Here is a 22,535-nt window from a genome sequence, read left to right as displayed (position 1 = left end):
AAACAACAATCTATGTTAAAACTTTTGTTTCCAAATAAAATTTACACATATTTTATCTAGAAGATCAATTAAATCGAAGAGACATTAAAATTTTTACTTGGGGAAAAAAAATTACAAAATCATATAAATGCTACCTATGATTAGAGCAAAGAGAGCTTCTCTCTGCTGGAGGTGGGCTGCGCTGCTGCTGGTAGAGTCTACTCACCCCAGGCAGTTATAGGGAACACGTGTCTGAGCAGAGGCAAGCAGTACACAGGCAGCCTGCACTTCCTGGGTTGGATGCTTAAGATCTACTTTTGCAACACACACTATGTCCAGGATTCACCGAATTTAGGGGCACAAATAACCTCTAAGAAGAATGTGGACAGTACTGAAAACTTACAACAAATTATGACTTTATTCTCCCCTCTACTTATCTGACGGTCCACCATCCTTTGTTATTTTACACACCCTTAATCCTGTCTACCTAGCTCCTTAGTAAGAATTCTGAAAGGTGCAGCAAGGTTGCATCCATTCAGTATCAAGTTGGTGGCTTGCAGCTTCACAAGAAGCTCACCACACAATGCAAGTGGCTGCAATATGCCCAAGAAAACATGCTACCCATTAATAGACTCCAAGTCTCCATCTGCAATGGTTTGGACAAGAGGGTACCCTTGTTGGGAAAGCTTCAGTACTGAGTGGTGCTTTCTACTCTGGTGCCAAGGGTAAATTTTAGTGCGGGGCATAAATACACCCATTGATTATATTGATAAAGTACAATAATTATTCTTACCATTTACTAAGGCAACATTTATTCCTCTTCCAACGTTGTTTTTGACACCGCTCATCAGACTAAAGGAAAAGAAGTCAAGACAAACTCATTAGAATTAGATAGTATATGGACACGCCACACAAATACAATGCAAAAAAATGTATTTTTTTTTGAGCACTCAGCTCAGCAAATTAAAAACTTACTACATCAAAGACAGTCATAAGTTGGATCAACTGTAATGTCAACTCAAATACTTCATAAAATCAAAAACTATACACAAAGGCACACTGGTGCTAGAGAGAATTCAGTGGTTAAGGACATTACTCACACGGAGACCCAACGCCCACGTCAGGAGGCTCCCAACTTCCTCTAACTCCAGCTACAGGGATCTGATGTCTCCGGCGGCCATCAACGCCTGCACTAATGTGCACACACCCAGGCACACACAAATGAAAGGAAATCCTTTAGGAAGCATTATGGCTCAACGACAGTGTTACCACTCTGCCTCATTCTGTGCAGTGCCACCTGAGCAATCCTTTAAGACATGAGCACTACGGGGCTCGATCCCCACCACTCGCAAGAAGCCAAACACACCCTCTCCCCACCTCCGCGGGTCACTGTGACACCGTGACACGAAATGGAGTCGCACTCTGTATAGACATTTTAAAGTCTGAAGCTGGAGGAGTAATGGACAATTGTCATGCCCGTGTCACCTCACTGTGAACATTTTCCTATCTTCCTAGTGATTATATTAACATAAACTTTCTCTGCGTGCAAAAGGAAAGCTGTACTTGCTGATTACCTCCACCACAGCCATGAATGGGCTGCCTGAGATTACTAACGTCGCTGCAGCCAACAGACCGTAATGACAGATGACAGTGGGAAGGAGGGCACAGTGGTAACCGACATCACTGCAGTCTACAGACCACAGTGCCAGAAGACCCCTGTGGCACGCTGGTTTGCTATCAGTTTATTGTATTGACTATTAAACCAGAATTTGTAGGTAATGTTAAATTAATAGAATTAAATGTAGTAGCAATGTCCTCAGCAGTGTGTGCTGAAAGAGGGACGCTGTGCGCACATTAGCACAATGCAAATTGCATACTGATAAAACATGTAACACACAATTTTGCAAAAAAACCACACAATACTTTATCATACATTCTTCAGAGCCAACTAATTCACACAGGTGTCAACTGATTTCCACCAAACTCATATCTAGAACTGAGCTGTGGTTGCAGGGAATATAACTGTAACAATTGCGCCAACATACCGTAGCACAAAGACAGAGGGGAAACCATTGGCTATAATAGAATCAACTACATAATGATGGTAATAAATTCATTGTAAATATAAGGATATAGGTAATAGAAAGTAAAAGAGTAAGAAAGTCTTTATACAAACAACCCACAGAGGAAATGCAAATAATCATCAATCAATTTTAAAAACAACAGAAGGTTGGGTGGACATTTCCCTATGGTGAATTTAAAGAATGCAAGACATTTTTAACAACTATGGAGGCACAAATCATGGACTCAATGAGCTACAACGTGACTCCTATTAGATGCGTAGGCATACGAAGGACCCAGGACTTCATACAGTGTTAGTACAAAGGTCAATCAATGGAAAACAATTGGAAAAACAATCTGAGAATTCCTTAAAAAGCCAGAGAGCTATCAGAAAGAAAAAGTCCGTTCAGTACAAGTACAGAGAGTGAAAACACATCCATATAAAATCTGCAAAGAAATGTTTCAGAAACACTTCTCTTGATAGTCAGAGAGTGGAAATAACTCATGCATCTACCAAGTGATAAAGGGCAAAGCAAATGAGGCATATCTGTAATGGGAAATCATTCATCCGCGAAGAGAGTTAACTGATACGTGCTACAAGCTGGATGAACCTCGAAAACATTACAACAAGTGAAAAAGCCAGTTCCTGAAGACCACAGAAAACACATCTATGAAACATCACAAACAAGCCAGTCTGCAGGGACAGAAGCAGACAAGGTGATGTAGGACTTGGTGTGGAGTAGAATGGAAATGAAGAGGGGCCAGAGTCAAAGGGCACAGCTTTCTTTAGAAGTGTGGCGAGGTTCTACGCTGGGACTGCAACCCCAGTGTTCCAGAGACAGGGGGTCAGGATAGCCATAAGAGAATGAAGGAAGAAAGAAAATGCCTAAAATGACCACAGCACAGTTTGTACACAACGATGAATCACACTACAAACCAGTGACTGCACAGTACCGACGAGGAAAGTCAGGCATATCAACTGCATCTCTCAGCTGTTTAAACGAAAGGATTTGCCGTGAGTACACACAGAAGACTGACATAAGCTTCACCACAGGACTACTGGCTGTCTGGGCTGCACCAGGAAGAGGAGGGGCGCTCCAGACTCTACAGAAGCACATTAAGACATGTAAATTCCATTAGTGGTCCCAAAAAGGAATGGTTGCAGTTAACGTGTTGGTTAATAGTCAAACTCCAGTGACTTTCCAAGCAGAGATTCTCTTGGAACACGCTTCTCTATTACGATAAACTTAAGTTCATCACAGAGCAGAGAAAGGAAGGCAGCAAGAAGCACAATGCCACAGGTTTCCCACAAGAGGGCAGCAACCTACCAGGTTTTAAACATATCGAACTGGGGAAACTTGCAATCAATGAAAAACTGCTAAAGAAACCAAATGCATCAAGAGCAGTCACAGCAATTAAAATAAAGAATACTTTATTCTTTATAACTGAGAAGGCCCTCTGGCCAACCACATACCTTCAACAAAAACACCCTAAAGGAAAGGCATAAACACTGTACATTTTCATAGACAGTTTTCCTTCCCATACCCGCCACCAGCTCTGGCTACTCTAAACATCTTGGCGGGAGCTGAGCAGTGAAAATATTCAACAGCTCTGGTTCTCCACAGCGATGACAAATAACACATACATGACAGGGAGCAAAATTAGCCCTGCCGTTCACTGCAATCTAGAGCAGTTGTCTATCTCCACAGTGGGTTCCTGGACTCAGATCAGGTGCAAGGACACACGTATTTTTATTATGCACCTGCACATTTTGTAGGATAGATAGGCAGGCAAAAAATAAAAATTATGAGTAGAGCCACCACGTCAAGCAGCTGGCATAACTAAGGACATCTTTATTCTACTACATGATTTTATATATCTGCGAAATTCGCTTTTCAATTCAAATGAGATCGTAACACAGTAAGTGGGAAAACTTTCTCAGCACACATAGAAAATGACCTCAATCCTTTATCTGCATTGCTCAGAAGTTCTTGCGTGGTCTGGCTCACTCCCTTCCTGAACTTTCCTTAGCATGTGCCCCCCTGTCTGGGATATTCAGACATTTCTGCTCTGCCTCTGGCTGTCTCCTGATCCCTAGATTCTTAGACCACACTCAGGGTCTTAGAACCAATCCACAACAGCCAATCTAAAGTTAGACCCTTTCCCCTCACTTCCAATACTCTACTCACTGGACTCAGTCCCTCCAGCATCCCATTGGAGAGCCCTGACCAGTTTAGTTATAAAGCCCTTCCACGAGGACCAGTATCATGATCTGAAGCCTAGCTATAAAATTTTATCAATTATTAATCTTTCATGGGAAAAGCAGAATGATTCTTGAAATGCAGATGATAGGTGGGCAGCCTCAATTTTTTTGTGGGGGGGGGTCAAACTACTGCGCAGGAAAAATTCTACATGACATTCCCACCATGCTAGAACCACAGAATCTGGCTCCTAGCCCGGCACAGTTATGCTGAGCACTGCTCCCAAGAAGCATTTATCTTCTATCTATCTTCTAAAGTGTGGTTGGCAGGCAGTCTTTAGAAGGGTTTGATCCCCTCCTTGCATTCAACTCCAACTTCAAAGAGACAGAGTAGGCGACAGACAAAGGTCCGTGGGTGAGGTATTCCAAATGAACCTTCATCCCCTTATTCAGACTCAGACATGGACTCCTTAGTAAAGCAAGGGAGAAAGAACTGTCTTTAAAAACCCAGAAACTTCCTAAACCCACGTGCTTTGCTGTGTCAATAAACAGATGGGGTACTGAAAAGTCAGAAGGTAGCTGATTTGGCAGTGGCTGCCCATCAGCCTGGGGGGAAGAACGGGAATGGACAGAGCTAAACAAACATCGATTCTGCAAGAAACTGTTGCCCCATGTGGCTAATTCTTCCGTAGTTCATTGCAAATTTAACTTAAGAGCTGTTTGAGATTCAAGCGTAAGAAGCTGGGAGAAAAGGCTCAGTTTCTGCTGGGTGACTGTGCATCATCTTCGTCTCGGTCTACACAGCCAGAGAGCACATCCACTATTAAATGAGCTCCTGTCCCGAGTTTCCTGAACAATCAGATGCAAACCAACCAAAGCAGGGCTTCAATTTCCGAGTAGGAACTTGTGGCAAGGCAGGGTGACAAACCTACCACGCATCCTGTGTAAAACACCACCACCAGGGAGCCACTCAGCTCAACCCAGAGCAGTCTGAGTGCAACAGGCCCGCCGTGACCGCCAGGTCATTTCACACCTCAGCAAGCAGCACAAGAAACTGGCCTATAATGTAACACTTCATTGCTCTGGGAAAGTTATCAATGGAACTTTGTCTGACCAAGTATTTTTTTTTATGTGGGATTTGTGGTCAAGAGCCCTGTGGAGAGCCTGGCGTGGGTGGTAATCACCTTTAATCCCAGCACTCGGGAGGCAGAAGCAGGCAGATCTCTGTGAGTTCGAGGCCAGCCTGGTCTACACATTGAGTTATAGGGCAGTCAAGGCTATACGGAGAAATCATGCTCAAAAACAAACAAACAAAACAAATCAAAAAAAAAAAAAACCAAAACAACAACAATAACAACAACAACAATAAAAATCCAAAGAAACCAAAATAAGAGCCCCCAGGAGCCACTGAGCACTTGAAATACTCCAACTATGTATGAAGAATTTTTTTAAATAAATTTAAATGAATCAAATTTTTTTCTTAGTATTTAAAAATCAAAATGAAACAGCCACATTTATCCTCACACAAAACCAAATAAAAAGCAGGTTTCTCGGTCACTCTCTTAATGCACTGGGGGGCGGGGGGTGTACAATAATAAAAGCATTTCAGAAGCGCAACTCCACCGGCTGTCATTCAATACAAGCCCTTCGCGTCCTGAGCCATCCAACACTCACACATTGTCTTCCAGGCAGATCTTGGGCCCCACGACGTTGGCTGCTCCGCTGGCCATTTTAAAAGCAAAATGCTTCTCAGGGCATGCTTTTGAGATTCCACATTTGTACCTGGGAGGCTTTGTAGCTTCGGGGAGAACAGAAATAGATTTGAGATTCCTTAGAAAATCAACTAATAGGATTTCATAATCAGTTTGTTTTAGATTGCAAACAATACACAGAATATATATTTTATATCACTAAGGTATACTTAGTTAGGGGCTAACGGGACAACTTGGCAATTAGGAGCACGGGCTGGTTTTCCAGAGGACCCAGGTTCAATTCCCAGTGTCCACATGGTTGCTCATAATCACCTGTAACTATAGTTCCAAGGGATCAGATACCCTTTCCTAGGCTCCTTGAGCACAACACATGTAATGTACATATGTACATGCAAAGCATCATACATATGAAAAATAATATAACAAGAGCAATACACATATTTAAAAATAAATACCCAATTTTTAATTCTCTAGAACTATCCCCCCACTAAGGGTATCAAAAAACCAAGCAAGGAAGAAAGGCAGGCAAGCCCCCAGAAATAAAAAGACACAAGAACACAACTCAGACCCTCCTGGGGAATGAGCCAACTATTGAGAGAAATGGATTGTGCCATATGATCTTGCTGAGCAAGTTATCCTCCAAGTTATCTTTAAATTCCTGGGTGCCTGGGGCTTTTTAATTGCTCCTTTGTATGCCTAGTACTTCAAAATTAGGATCAGTAAAAGCTCAGTGTGCCCACCCATCCAGGTACAAGCTGCAGCTGGCTCTCCTATTCAGTCCCATGGGCTGTGTTCACAGCATTAGGCTGCAACCCAAGCACAGAGTAAACACCCACCGGCAATGAAGAACCTATGGAACAAGGCTGTCCAATTAAAGGACAGCTGTATAGTTTTCAAACCCAACTTCTCTTCAGGGTCTGTTCATACAAACTGCCCGCGTTGCTTGAAAATAAGCTTTTACAATAAGGGCCACATACTGCGGTACTTAGATAGAGCACTCATAAACCACCAAGACGAGCGACTTACGGCGAGTGGCTGGGTCCAGCACAGATCGAGCTAAGAAGAGAAACAACATCATTAGAAAACACAGGCTCATTGGAAGCTATCTACTTCAAACATAGTAAAGCTTCTAATAAGTCAAGGAAATGCACGTTCGGATGACTGCCAATACCAATACCAATATCACTTCAGAGAAGCAGTACCTTTCTGTTAATTCATTATGGACAAGTGTGTGTGTGTGTGTGTGTGTGTGTGTGTGTGTGTGTGTTGAAACCACGAAGAGTAATGCTTTATTATGGAAAGATCATTTTAAACATAGGGAGTTCTTTTGGAGGGGGTGAGACAGGTTTCTCTGTGTAGTCCTTGTTGTCTTGGAACTCATGCTGTAGATAGACCAGGCTGGCCTTGAACTGACAGAGATCCACCTGCCTCTGCCTCCTGAGTGCTCGGATTAAAGGTGTGCGCCACCTGGTTCACTTTATACTTTATATTTTGCTTAATTATTTACTACAAACTTAAATCCTACTCAGAAAGTTAGTCTAAAAATATAGCTTTAAAAGACTAAGTGGATGGGGGGTGGGGTGGAGTGGGATGGGGAAAGGGTGGGGCAGGAGGAGGGGAGAGGGAAGAGGGAGGGACAGCTATGTAAAATGATAAAAGATTATATTTATAAAACTTAATAAAAAAATGAAGAAGAAAGACTACTAACTGTGTTGGTGAACAATTCCGTAACTAAATGCTGCTAGGCAGGACTAGGCTGGGTACCCACACAGTCCTAGAGAATGTGTACAAACCTATCTTGGGGTTTGGTGAAGATTTGGGAGACCAAGAAGAGGGGGAGGGTGAATGCTGGGGAAATCTGAGTTTCTCCACAACAGAAGTGTGGAGTATATACTCAGAAGGGCCTAACGAAAAATCAGTGCTGTTCCTGAGAGTTTCTTGTTTCATTAGTTCAAGGAAGGAAAAAGGTCAACTCCTAACACCTACAGTGGGTCTCAACTGTCCTCCTTCCCAATTACACTCTGTGCTCTGTAAATGCACCAGTGTCTGATCCCGGTCCAAGGGATTTGAACACAGACCATCAAAGTGCCATTGAAAGCTGGTCTCTGATTTGACTAATAAGCCCACAGTGTGATGGCTGCTGGCCAGCTGTCTAACTATAAATAGTCCTTAGTTTGTACTTCTGTACTATTTCTGATAACTATGAATTTCCTGTAACCCCACTATTCAAATTATGGAACAGAAAGTCGAAGCTGAAAGAGAATATCTAGATGGTTAAAGAGAAGGGACCAAGCCAGCAGCTTCAGGACTCAGTAGGACACTTAGGAGAACATTCTGCACCATTAGTCACACAGCTGTAATATAGGGAATATAGCCGAGAGAGCCTTCCCCATCTCTAGACCCTAAGTACACAGGTGATTCCCATGCAGAGAGATTTGAACAAGCAAATAGCAAAACAGAAAAGGGGAGGGGAGGAGGGAGCATAGATCCAGGCGCTGGGTTTTCCTTGGTTCATTTGTTCCATTTCCTTATATAATTACAGAGATTTGATCCAATACTTTCACTTTTTTAAATGGGGAAACTAAACTCCAGGGCAGCATCAGCAACATGAAGACTAGAAATTCTCAACTTCAGACTGTTTTTAAAAAGCAAACCTTTATTCCCAGCACTTGGGAGGCAGAAGCAGGTGGATGGATCTCTGTGAGTTCAAGGCCAGCCTGGTCTACAGAACTAGTTCCAGGCAGCCAGGGCTGTCACACACCGAAACCCTGTCTCAAAACATAAAGCAAAACAACCAAACAAAAATGTTCTAAAAGGCAAAGAGACAAGATAGCAAAGTGGGTGGGGACTTGATACCAAGCCGGGCAGTTGAGCAGGATCTGATGGGATAAGGAAAGAACTGACTTTCATAGGTTGTCACATGCGCACCCACACTCATATACAGATACATAAGTGTGTGCGCACACACACACACACACACACACATCACACAAAGAAATGCAATTAAGAAAAAAAATTAGTCAGGTAATGGTGGTACAAACCCTGGTCAACAGAGTGAGTTCCAGGACAGTCAGTCAGGGCTGCACAGAGAAACCCAATCTCAAAAACAAGAGCATAAACAATCAAAAAAAAAAAAAAAACCAAATTAATTAATCAATAATTAATGAAAAAGAAGAGAGTATCATCCACCTATATCATTAGAAAGGAACACTGTGAAAATCAGGAATTTAGGCTCCCTGGCTGGTGCTAGGCTGATCAGGTGACAGTTTACCTGATCTGCGGTAAGGACAGGGGGAGAGACAGTGGGATCTGAACAGGACTGACAGAGCACCACCCATTCACCCATTCCTATGTGCCAGCTGTGCCAAGCACGCCTGGGTGGTCTCTGCCATGGTCATCACGTCTCACAGAGATAAGGACACTGAGGACAGAGCGCTTAACTGGTGCGTATGTGTTAGGTCATAAGTGTAATTGGTGGAGGTAGTTTTTAGTTTATTTTTAATTTTTCAAGCCATTTGTTATGTATATGCATGTGTGTGTATGTGTACAAACATGCCAAGAGACACGTGTGCAGACCTCAGAGAACAACTTAGAGGAGACAGTTCTCTCCTTCCACCATGTGGATCCCAGGGGTTGAACTAAAGTAGTCAGGCTTGACAGTGAGCGTATTTACATCTGACCAGTCCACAATTGGCTTTTTTTTTGGGGTGGGGGGGGGATTTTCGAGACAGGGTTTCTCCGTAGCTTTTGGTTCCTGTCCTGGAACTAGCTCTACTAGACCAGGCTGGCCTCGAACTCACAGAGATCCGCCAGCCTCTGTCTCCCGAGTGCTGGGATTAAAGGCGTGCGCCACCACCGCCCGGCTTTTAAAACCATCTCATGTAGCATCCGGGCCACTGCACAACCTCTAAAGATGAATATATAAGTAAAAAGCACCAACCACTCCCAGAGCAGAAAGCCAGGTTAGGGACCTTTTAGAATCTGACCAGAGGCTCAAGCCTGAGTCTATCTACAAAGACCCTGCTGATGTCATTTAGAATTTAAAAAAAAAAAAAAAAAAAAAGCCAGTTTTGTGGTAAGAAAGGTGTTCACTGGACTTTCTAAAACAGAAAGATAACAACACAGACAGGGCTTAGGCTCGATGCAAAGGCAGGAATCAGGACGCAGGCTCAGCTCTGCAAATACCTACATTCATTCACATGAAGAAATGATCAAAACAGTTTTGCGACTATGTAAGGAAGTGTATGTCTGTGTGTGTCTCTGTGTATGTGGACAACAGTGATGGCTTCCACCCACCATGTCTTAAGATACTTGGTGAAGATATAAGAGAAACAATATGGAGGCCAGCTAGAAATAAGACCTGAGAGTAAGACAGAAACTGGGGTATGAGCGAAAAGATAAGAACATCCAGAAAAGAAAGAACCCGAGGACATCAACATTCAAGTACTGACCAAGACAAGAAACTTAGGAGCCTGGAGTGATGGACAGAGAGGCAAAGGCTGAGAGACTCTATAAAATGATCAAATCAGGGCTGGAGAGTTGACTCAGAGGTAAGAGCAGCTGTGATTGTAGCAGAGGATTTGGGTTCAATCCCCAGACCACAAGGAGCTCACCATCTCTGAGGGCAAGCACAAATGTGGTAACCAAAGGACATGCAGGCTAACCACATATATATGCAAAATATTAAAAATATATATTTTTTAAAAAAAATTTAAAGATCAAATGAGTTTGTTAAATTTCAGATGTCAAACCTGTACTTGCCATTTAACTAAAAACAATTTCATCGAAATCAGTTTGCTAGTCACCAGGCTTTCAGGTGAATAGACTTCCATGGAACTAATATTAGTTGTTGAGTTGCTTGAAAGCCAAGAAACTCCTGGGAAGCACTTTATACAAAGGAAAGTTATTTTTACCCAATACCCACCAAAATTGAAAGACTGTCCCTAAGCCTCTAATTCTGAGACTCTGAGAGGCAAGCAGAGGAACAATTCTTCATTAATAGAGGGTACGGCCAAAGTATCGGCACAAGCACAACTGGAAACACAACATCCCCCTCCTCACTGCAGGTTTTACTTCTCACTCTACTTGAAAACCCCAATCTTCACTATCTTTCAGATAATACATCAAGGAATGGATACAAACCTGTCTGATTCATCAGACTTCAATGAATGTCCTTTAGTTAAGTCAGACTAGAGAATTTAGAACTACTTTACGCCAGCTTTTAATACTATCTCAAGTAATCTATGCATATACTACTTACCAATGGCTTAAATATCCAAGTGTAAAAATCAACAAGCCAGCAACATTCACTGCAGCAATATCTGCAGAGATGATCTGGACTGTGTTCAGCCATGCACTACCTGAATGTCCCTGCTGAAAACTAATACCGCATTAAACCACAGCCAGGAGCACGGCTGGCAGAGTGGGCACAAGTCTCCATTCTGCCCTGTCCATGACAGTTCCCAGTTCCCAAGATGTTACTCATGGGAGGAAGCAACACAGGTATCTAGGGTCTCTGGTTGGTACTTCTTACAGAGTATGACTCTATAATTCCTTCAAGATCAAGTCTTGCTTAAAAAAAAAAAAAAGAGTGACTCTGTGTTTGGGGGTGAGGTATGCTGGGCTGGGGACTGAAATCTGGGTGTGCTAAGCATCTAGCATTCTACCACTGGGCTATGTCCCCATGCTAAAATACTGCTTAGGGTTTTAGACTATTTTAGTTGTTCTTTTTTGCCTTTTGTCTTTTAAATTTTATCTTATTCTTTTAAATCATAACCTATCTTGGTAATTTAAATTATTAACTGTGGGCAAATTTTGCATTCTTCCTGTCTAGAAATGTCTGTTTTTTCTAAAAGAATATAAAAAATATAAAACAATTTTATAAAAAACAATATAAAAAGCCTGAGTCAACGAGCCAGGTTATCCCAATATTCAGGAGGCAAGGGCAGACAGATATCTGAGTTTGAGGCCACCCTGGTCTATAGAGTGAGTTCCAGGGCAGCCACGGTTACACAGAGAAACTGTTGTCTCGAAAAACAAACAAAAAAACCCGAGTCAAAATGACCTGTCCAAGCCGTGGGTCTCTGATTCTTGTGTCTTCTGTGGACTGTTTCCCTTCTCTTGGTTTGCTTTGTCAAACTTGGATGAGATGGAGTTTGTTTTATCTTATTATCTTCTACTTTATCATGTTTGGCTATTATCTCTTAGATATCAGTTCTTTCCTAATGAGACAAAGAAAAAGGTAGATCTGGGTGGGAGGGGAGATGGAGAGGAACTGGGAGGAGCAGAGGGAGGGGAAAGTGTAGTCAGGATATATTGTGTGAGAAAAGAATATTTTCAACACACAGAGGGAGAAAAGGATCTGCTCAAGCTACTGGGTTATTACAAAAGGAAGTTAAAAAACTGATTTCTGAATGAACTGTAGTTAACCATACAGGTAATTAGAGACCAGGTCCCTGAAACCTACCTCTAGGGATTCAACCTGATGACCTTTGCCAATTTAAATTGGATGCTAAATAAATGGTTAAGAGAACTAACATATTCTAACAAAAAATAAATAAATAAAACAAGCCCGCGTTAATATTTTCACCAGTTCAATCTAGACTGAAATCCAACAAATAACATTTTATAGATGAAAACAAACACCTGCCTTAAACAGTGCCTAAACCAAGTAGGTAAAATACATGCAACATGGAACAGCAGAACGGAAATCAGGAGTCCAATGTTCCAGTTAAAGTACTCGACAAGGCCTCATCCTGACGGGAAAGGCAGACTCTCATACCATATCCCAGACACTAACTCTGAAGAGTATTCAGACACCAAAGGTTGAGTGATGTTGTGTAGGAGAATCTCGGGTTCAGAGAGAGCAAAAGTAAATTCAGTGTTCTGAGTCCCTCCTCAGTATTAACTTACAGAGAGGAAAACTCACTAACTCAAAGCCCTCAGCATACTTTTGTTTAATTCTGTTAAACAGAGCAAGATGTTGCTTCTAGGATTCAGTCTCTTTTCGTGCTTTAGTCTGCAGCCAGAGTTCACCCTGTGTGAGCACAAGAACCCAGAAAAAACAACCAGCTTCTTGAGCTTCCCACGACAGCTGGTCTAGATATCCGATATCAATTTTATACAGTGTGAGATAAATATAATCAGTTCCATTTCAATATATGAACCTTAGGTTCTATTTTTCACCCTCCTAATAATATACTTAAGGTCACGGATGTGGGTCGGTGCCACAGTACTTGCCTGGCACTTCACAAAGCCCTGGGTTTGACTACCAGTGCCTCAAAAGGGAAAGAAACTGTAGGGTGGGCATTGTGTTGGTGCACACCTGTAATCCTTCCACTTGTGGACTAGGGTGAGGGAGGAGGATCACAAATTGGCAGACAACAAGGCTGCACAGTGAATTCTGAAATAGCCTACCATGCCAGAGGAAAACCCTGGTACACTTCCGGAATAGAACATCTGAAAATCAGTAAGACAGAGAAGTATCTAAAATAAGCATTAAATATAACTGGTTCCACTTTATTAACTGAAGGGTTGTGTTTAAAACTGAGTTAAGCTGAGAACTGAAGAACAATGGCAATGGGTTCTTGATCCTATTGCACGTAATGGCTTTGTGGGAGCCCAGGTAGTTTGGATGCTCACCTTAATAGACCTGGATGGAGGTGGGTGGTCCTTGGACCTCCCACAGGGCAGAGAAACCTGCTTGCTCTTTGGGCTGAGGAGGAAGGAAGACTTGATTGGGGGAGGGGGAGGGAATGGGAGGTGGTGGCGGGGAAGAGGCAGAAATCTTTAATAATTAAATAAATTAATAAAAAAAGGAAAAAAAATAAAAAAAATTTAAAAAAAAGAAAGAAGTGCTTTAATGAGAAGCATTACACGTATATCACATTGCAGACATGTAAATATTTTGTAGAATCAATTGTTGCAAGTATTATTGTGATTATAGATTGCAAATATATCTCTTTAGTTTTTCATTTATTTTTTGGTTCTCATAATTTTTTATATGAAATGTTCATTTTATATTGCACAATTAAGTGTATTATATATTTCAAAATATCAAGATATGTTGAAACCATGTACTGATTTAATAATATGTTTCTTTACTTATTATATATAGAGTGTACTGAATACATGTATGCCTTCAGGCTACAAAAGGACACCAAATCTCATTACAGATAGTTGTGAGCCACCAAGCAGTTGCTGGGAACTAAACTCAGGACATCTTGAAAAACAGCCAGTGCTCTTAACCACTGAGCCATCTCTACAACCCCATGAGGATTGGATTGGTGGTGGGGTTGGGGAGCAAAGGTAGAGGGTATGGGAAGAGGGTAGGGAGTGGGAACTGGAATTGGTATGTAAAATGAGAAAAGAGAAAGTTTTTGAAATAAAATAAAATTAATAAGAAAAAAAAATAAAAAAAAAATAAATAAAACTGAGTTAAGAATGTAGCACAATGGTAGAACACTTGTCTAGCATGTGCAAGGCAGTGGGAGGGATCACTAGCATTGAAAAAAACGTAATTTCAGTTAACATACCTTATACAGGTACATTTACAACATAAAAACACCAAATAATGAGCAAAAATGAAAATCACAGAGAAAAGAATGTTGAGGACCAACATGTACAACACATTTCTCTGACTCGTATAAACTAGATGTGGGTCCATTTTCTAGCAGCTAACTCAAAGGCAGAAACAATTCAAACACGCCAGTGTGGTGTTTTCCAGAGGGAGCTCTTAAGAGTCGTGATTAATGCTTCTCATCACCGTGTAGCAGAGTCACTGAAGATGCTCAAAATGTCAGACAGAGAACCGATTGTTTAATACCAGCTTTATCCTTAAACCCGCTGTGTTTTTTAGAATATTATAACGAGCGACATTTACTCACATAATAATTCTTTCTCTACATGGACAAAGCAGCAGTGAATTCATGCTAAGAACTTACACATGTTAAGAATCTGGGCCTGGGGAAATGGCTCCCAGGGGAGAGCACTGGCCGCTCTTTCTGACTAACCAGGTTTTACTCGCAGCACACACACAAGCTCACAACCACCTGCAACTCAATTTCCAGGGAATCCGATGCCCTCTTCTGGCCTCTGAGGGCACCAAGCATGTACAAGGTCCACAGACATGCTTGTAGGCAAAATACCCATCTACATAAAATAATAAAATAAAAACTTTTTAAAAGAAAGAAGCTCTAGCTGGACAGTGGTGGCACATGTGTGACTCCTGAGTACTTGGCCCCAGGCAGGACACATGTCCCCATCCTCTTTTAAGCTAGGAGAACATCATGGAAGAGGGAACAGAAAGAAGTTAAGGGGCTGGGGCTGAAAAGTGCTGTTTTCCAGACATAACATGGGTGTGGCTCTCAAGAAATCCATCAGCTGTGATTGCCAGCAAAAGGCCACGCCTGTCAACACTCCATCATGGATGGGGAGGAGACCACAAGATAACACTCCTCCAGGAGTAGCCACTGGAATTTAACTGCTAGCGAGAGCCATTTTCTTCCGTGTGTAGGTGCCCATGCTCTAGTAAACAACCCTAAACTCACACCCATGTGAGTAAGCCTGAACTGAATAAATTGAAAAACACAAAGACGCGAAACTAGAAGGGATCTGTGGAGGCAACGGGGGCAGTAGTGGGAGGGTACATAATGGGGGGGGGGGTGAAACTTACCAAATAGATTTCCTAAGCTTGTATCCATTTTAATTTCAAATACTTGAGAAATAACATAAAATGTCAATAGAAATACTGCAACAGCCACCACCAACTTTGCAGCTCCTAGAAAAAAAGGCAGAAGTAACTCGGCACGGTTTTATAAGACAACAGAATTCCTGCTACACAAACACTACGCTTCTACAAAATCATTAAGACGAATATAGTCCTGTTTTATAATCTCTAGATCTTAATGTTACTAGATTTACAATGACCGTATGATACCCACAATCACAGGACTTTCAGACACAAGCCAAGGCGACTGGCAGGGAAGAGGTTTACCTTCCACCAGCTGCTGGCTGACCACAGGTGTCCTGGGAGTGAGCACCACCAGCATACCTAGGAGACTACACGCTCCTAGTCCTCTCCAGATCCCCTCTGGGTGTTGGGAGCTGTGAAGCCCCCAGGTCCTGAATTCCTGGTAAACAACTCATAAGGTTTGCAGCTGCTCTGAGCACAAGACCCTCAGGAGTTCCTGATGGAAGGGGAGTGGTTTCTGGTGGGTTTGGCTTGGGCGTGGCTATCAGTTACGGATCCCTATATAAGCTGCCCCTGGACACAATAAAGGGGGCATTCCTGTTTCAAGGATGACCCCTGTCTCTGTGTGTCGTTGTGTGTTTAAATCTCCAGGCCATTCCCGTTTCACGAACTGTACATTGGTGCATAGACAGGCGTGGTGTGCTGCATATGGGGATGACACAAAACACTAAACTTGGAGATGCCAAGGCCAGGACACCCAGGAAATAAGGAGCGGAAGTGAAATACAGCACGCTTACTATCCTATCACCAACCCATCACCTGGAGCTCTCTGACCCCAAGGGGAACTGCAAACATTACCTAGTTTAAGGCAGGACTTTGCCCCTGGAGGAGAGCTGACATAGTGACTGGCTATGTGATAAGCTCCGTGAGAGCACACCCCTCAACTTTAGACTTTGTTTCTTTATGATGTTATCACGGCCACATCTGCTTAGGATGAATCATCTCTGACTCCTTTTCTCCTAGGTACTCAGTCTAAGAAACAAACCACAAAGAGCAAGGTAAGACAGGAAGGGAACAATGGCAGAGCCACAGTTTCCTCTCCATCTCTGGATTTCACAGCCATGACGTGCTTCTTAACAGTACTAGTAATTCATGTCTACACAAGCGTAATAGTCCAGGTTTAATCTCTCCTGATATGAAACAGATAGACAGAATCAACAAACATCTAACCTTAAAGAGAGAAAAAAATCCCAGAAATCAAGTAATGCTCGAAGATTACAGATTCACCAGTGGTTGCACAAGAACCAGGACTCAAGTCTGCACCCCAAAACCTGGTGGCCTGTACAGTATATCGTTCTAAATGACACATTCTTCAGGGGAAGGGGGCGATGCCAAGCTCAATATAGTAGGTAAGGAAGAATTAAAAAGAAAAATCCTCTAATCTCATAGACCCCAAGGAATAGTCTATATCCTCAGAGGGGAGGGCCAGGAAGAAAAGGAAGATGCATGGAAAGCCTGAGGAGGCTGAAAGGCTGCCACACCCAGAGCCTCCTCAGCACCAGAGATTCTCTCTATTCATAGCTACACGTGAGGAGATGACAAGAAAAATCTCTGCACCTTCCTTCCAATCTGGCTGTGAATCTAGAACTGCTCTAAAAAACAAAGCCCTAAGGAATTCTATTAGTACAAGAACCAAGTGGCAATGAGGACAGTCAACTAATCCCTTCTCACTTCCATCGCCTCACTCCTTCCGTCCGAAGGTTGCTTCCTGTTCTTTACAGCAACTACTAGCTAGCTACCTACAATTTTAGCATAGGAGAGCAAAATTCCTTTTGGTTTGAAGCTCCCTCTCCCAGGAGTGTTCCATAGAAAGCATGTTCTCAATACATACATGTTCAACAGATGAATGACAGCAGGGGGCACACAGTGCTCTCATCATGTAAGACTGAGCCAGGAGGCTTGAAGGTGACAAACCGCATGCTAGTCTCTGTATTCCAGCAGTCATGGGCATGTATAAGAGGGGATAAGCCCTCACTGTCCTCTAAAACAGAGAAATGAAACTTGCCTTGTTCTTGCATATAGGGTCTTATCAGCAGTGGTAGCGGGGGTGGGGGGTCTTTTCTTTCATAAGATTTGCATAAATTATGTATTTTATTTTGCCTGTATATGCATATGAAAGTGTATGCCTGGTGCCCATGGAAGTCAGAAGACAGTTTCACATCCCCTGAACTAGTTACATACAGAAGGTTGTGAGTCACTGTGGGTACTGGGAACTGAAACTCCTCGGTCCTCTGCAGAAAGAACATAGATAAGTGCTCAAACCCTCTGGCCCATCTCTGTAGCCCCAGCACTCTCTTAAACCAGGACTTGTTCATTTACACTGGAATGGAACAAGGAAGAAACGGACACTCCAAGAAACAGAAGTTAGCAGCAGAGACACATGTAGTCTCTACAGTGGGAGAGTACAGGAGCCTGCTACAGAATATGGTCTCTAGGGTTGGTCCCAAAGTGCAATGCCAGCCTTGGAGGAGATCACCACATTGCACCAACGCCAGCCTTGGAGGGGATAACCATATTGCACCACAACACCCATTCCTGGCATGGTGTGTCATTCCTCTTCCTTCAGTCACTGATAGCACTGCTTTGAGTTTGTTCCTAAGTTTATAAACTAAAGATCATTACATTTCAGGCTACGTGAGCAACCAGATACTATTAATTTAGAAGATATTAATTAGTTCAGAGCTGTGAAGTAATAATAACTAATCTTCCTTATTTGCCCATTAAAGGCAGCCCCCCCAAGATATATGCCAAGAAAGGACAAACATAAAAACTAGATGGCGAAGTTAATTTTCCTGAAAATGAATTTAAAATTATGTGCAAAACAAGAACTTGCTTCAGTTACCACACTTAAACAGCGCATTTAAAAATCCTCAGGGGACCACAGTTATACATCGTCCTGTTGACCCCAAGAACATCCAGAAACGAAAAGCAAAGCCAACAAGAGTCCCAGGTTTTAAAAACAAGCAAGCTCTTGGTTTCTGGAATCTTCTTCCTGCACAACTGTAACTTCACAGCAAAGAGAGTTCAATTTTTCAAATTTCTACAAAAGCATTTGCAGCAAGCATTGGTTAATCTGGTTTTAGTAATCTCGGTGTTTGATCAGCTCTGTCTGCGTCTATACAACTGTAAGCAAACTAAGAAGAGGGATTTTTGTCCATTTGCTTCGGCTTCTGGCATCTCTGAGAGATGACTCTATGAAAAAAATACTTCTAAGAAAATGACAATTAAAAATAAGACTAATTACCACGATTTTGGAGGAGCAACCTGTTTTTTCCTGTCATGCACATTTACTGGGATCCCTCAAAGCAATGTGCCTTTAGGGGTGGGGAAGCTACGGCTGGAGGCCGCAGAGCAGAAACACATTTATTTTCACTTTCAGGTCGGGAAAGGGGAACTGGTGTTTATGGGTCTACCCCCTAAAGACGCTTATCAATGCTGACATTAGTACTACGGACATCTAGCAAGGACTTTCAATGTCTATAAAACGCTACTTCAGACTGCCGTTCATGTTCTGGATTTATATGCAGACTAAGAACTCAAAGCCAAACCATACTTTAGTAAATTCTCCACGTATGTCACACTTGACTGTACACCGGAAAGAGTTCTATTTTAGAATTTCTTTTTTCTTGATGGCCAGCAAGGAAAAGTAAGTCTCTTTATATTTTAAAAATCATTCTTTGAGTATTTTATATGTACTGTTAGACAAATAAGCTTACCACATAAAAATAAACATTAATATTTGGAATAGTTTCAGTAAGAGGTTCATCTTCAAAAATCCATGTAATGCATACGGGAGATTTGTTGACTACATAGAACAAGAAAGGTTAAGCATGATTTAATTTACTTTAGCCTGGTACTTAACTTTCACAAACATTACATAGCGGCACCTGCATATAATCTCTGAGGCAGGAAGACAGCTTTGAACCAGCTTAGACTGGGAAGCAAGACCCACCACAAAAGGGGGATTGGGGAGAGGAGGATGAAGAAGAATCAATGAATTATGAACCCCCTCCTTTAGTCATTATTGAGCAAACAGGTTATAAAATAAATTATAAAATGAAAAATTATTTTCACTGGATTAAATGTCTTACCTGCTATCCTCATTTTTGCTTATCCAGCCTGGGGCACTTCTCAGAAATAAGGTCCTAATATCAAAAGAAAAAGACAAACACCATGAATTATACAATGAATATTTCTCTTTAGATTATTTTAGAATGTACACATGAAGCCAATTGAGTAAATACCATGATATGTCTAAGTATTTATTCTATGAATACCAATGATTAATGAAAAAAACTCTTTAATACTGGCCATTCCTTCCACTGGCCATTAAAAAAATAGCTAAAAAGAGCTGCCTTGCTTGCGCCTCCCATTGGCCATGTCCTTTGCTCCCGTTGTACCCGTGTCTACACATGATAACTATTATGCTCAGAGATGACACATCCTTCAGGAGCTCATTACATTTAGATTCAAACACTGGTTAGCATATCATATCACACTGAAGTTTCCACTTAACACAAAAGGGGGGGGGGGGGCAGGGAGCCCTTTGGCTTCTCTAGAGCACTCTGTCCGAAAGGTCATAAATCGTCTTTTGGCTTGCAGAGAAACTGAACTCTGCATTCACAACACACACATGCCCTTCCCTCCCCGTTCATGTGCCAAAAGAATCCCACTCCTATCTGAGTGTGGCCTAGGAAAATGTCTTTGAAAATGTGATAAGCAGTTGGGAACCAGACACCTGCTGTTCTCCTTCAGCTTCTGTAGCAGGGGGAGACCACACCTGCATTACAGTCGCCAGCAGCCTGCCTGCTCCTGCCAGCCATTCTGCGTCTGAACTCATCACAGGCCTCCGCTCATCGCGGCAACTACATTTGTGAATACAATGGTTCTCCATTAAAATATCGTAGGGGATTAACATTTAGGAAAATCTCTATATTAAAATCCCATCAAAGTGCCTCGGTCATTAACACATCTTTAAACTGATTTCCTTAATTAACTCTCTTGCATCTTTAATAATGCAAAAGTGTAAATCCGAAGAGCAGGAGTATGGAAAGAGATTTGAGGGCAAAGTATGGCATGTGTTTATGGTGTGCTAATTCTAAACCAAGCCTGGCTGTTTAGAGAGCATTTGGGGACTTATTACAATCTGGGGCAGTAGAAGGAACAGCTCATGAAGAGTTCAGGCAATCAAGAAGGGACAGGTTCAGAGGCAATGAACACATCACTGAAGGAATAAAAGGGCCTCGGCTAAGCTCAGAATGCTAATCTACGTACTTAGGAAGAGGTAGAGATACAGAAAATAGAATTCCCAAAACCAGAATATTAGTAATTAAGAATATTCCTGGAACATACTCTTGAGCATGTAAATATTCAAGACAGGATACTTAAGAAATTCACTGCTCCAAAAGTGTAAGGCTAGATCAAAACAAGTCTCAGTGTTTTCGATAGACAAAGAAGCTAAATGAAAGGTGCAATGTCACCTGAAGGTCAAAGCAAGGAGGGCCACACTGCCCCCTAAATGAAGGAGCAGTGGCCTAGAGAAAAGGGGAGCCTAAAGCAGGAACTAGGAGGGGCCAACCCCACTTATCTGGCTGTCCTCACTTCAACACTTCCTTTAGCCCAACTACACGGCTTTGTCCAATTTAATAAAATTTTGTTACTCAAAATTGGGCTGCTATGTGAATATGGAGAACCTGTCTAGAATTCATTAAAACAAAAACCAACAGTAATAAAAGCGCAGATCAAATGACTTTCCCATTTCTTCCCAGAGAAATGAAGTCTAAATTACAATACTGTTCTGTATTAAAGAAACAGGTCAGAAAAACAGTTATCAAGAAGGGCTGTCTTTCCGTCATCTTCCCACCGGCTCTCCAGCTGCCCTGGCTCTTGGGATGTCCTGAGAAGAGCAGGGACACTCACAAACAAAGCCTGTTCCATTTCTCCTCCTGCACACTGATATACTCAAGTATAACAGTTTGTGGACAAATACCATGTCAATCAAATTGGCTTTTGCAAATTGATCTGGGAATTGAGGCTCTCTGCTGCAAACTAGCCACTCTAGAGGTTTGACAGTTTGTCAAACTGACTTAAGTTTGAGTGTTGGAAACCCCACTACCACCTCAAGACTAAAATGACGCAAGAAAACATGAATGCAAATAAATAAAGTAGCAAAATATTAAAAATAAAATTAATCCACCCAAAAAAAAATATGAGATTGAAATAAAATTTATGCCCTGGCAATGCTGAAGCAAACAAGGGCAGCCCGTATATAGCGGTTCTGTTGAACTTGTCTGTATTGGGTTTCATGGTCTAAGTTGATGAGGATGACTGATCAGGTCTCTTCCTCAAGAGGGCACCAGATCTCATTACAGATGGCTGTGAGCCACCATGTGGTTGCTGGGAATTGAACTCAGGACCCTTGGAAGAGCCGCAGTGCCCTTAACCACTGAGCCATCACAAAACAGAGAATCACTTTTCACTTTAATGCAATGTTAAGTCAGTGCTGGCCAAATCACAATTTTAACCAAAACCAACTACATTCAGATGGTTCCAATATTTAAGTCAGCGGGGGCTTTTCTTTTGTAATTTAATTCTTCTATTATATGTATGTAGGTTCTGCATATATGTCTGAGCACCATGTACATGCAGGCCCCACAGAGTTCAGAAGAGAGTGTCTGATCCCCTAGAACAGGAGTTACAGAAGACTGTGAGCCACCTGTGGTTGCTGGGGTGTGAACCCAGTTCCTCTGTAAGAACAAGTACTCTTAACCCCTGAACTATCTTTCGAGCCCCTGGGGAGCAGGAGCTTTTCAAGAGACTTAAGCTACAAACA

The 22,535-nt window shown here is 42.1% G+C and overlaps 1 protein-coding gene across 1 annotated transcript in view; it reads right to left on the bottom strand.

The window, feature by feature from the left end:
- Positions 1-22,535, bottom strand: part of Fam3c (FAM3 metabolism regulating signaling molecule C) — a 45,256-nt gene that overhangs the window by 13,152 nt on the left and 9,569 nt on the right. The window contains exons 2-6 of the mRNA XM_057784961.1: positions 19,795-19,848; positions 15,626-15,730; positions 6,979-7,008; positions 5,915-6,038; positions 773-831 (exon numbers count right to left, since the gene is read on the bottom strand). Coding sequence (XP_057640944.1) covers positions 773-831; positions 5,915-6,038; positions 6,979-7,008; positions 15,626-15,730; positions 19,795-19,807 — 331 coding nt within the window. The 5' untranslated portion in view covers positions 19,808-19,848. The remainder of the gene's footprint in view (positions 1-772; positions 832-5,914; positions 6,039-6,978; positions 7,009-15,625; positions 15,731-19,794; positions 19,849-22,535) is intronic.

This window comes from Chionomys nivalis, chromosome 1 (assembly GCF_950005125.1).
Source record: "Chionomys nivalis chromosome 1, mChiNiv1.1, whole genome shotgun sequence".
Taxonomy (NCBI): domain Eukaryota; kingdom Metazoa; phylum Chordata; class Mammalia; order Rodentia; family Cricetidae; genus Chionomys; species Chionomys nivalis.
This window is presented reverse-complemented; position numbering and strand designations above follow the sequence as displayed.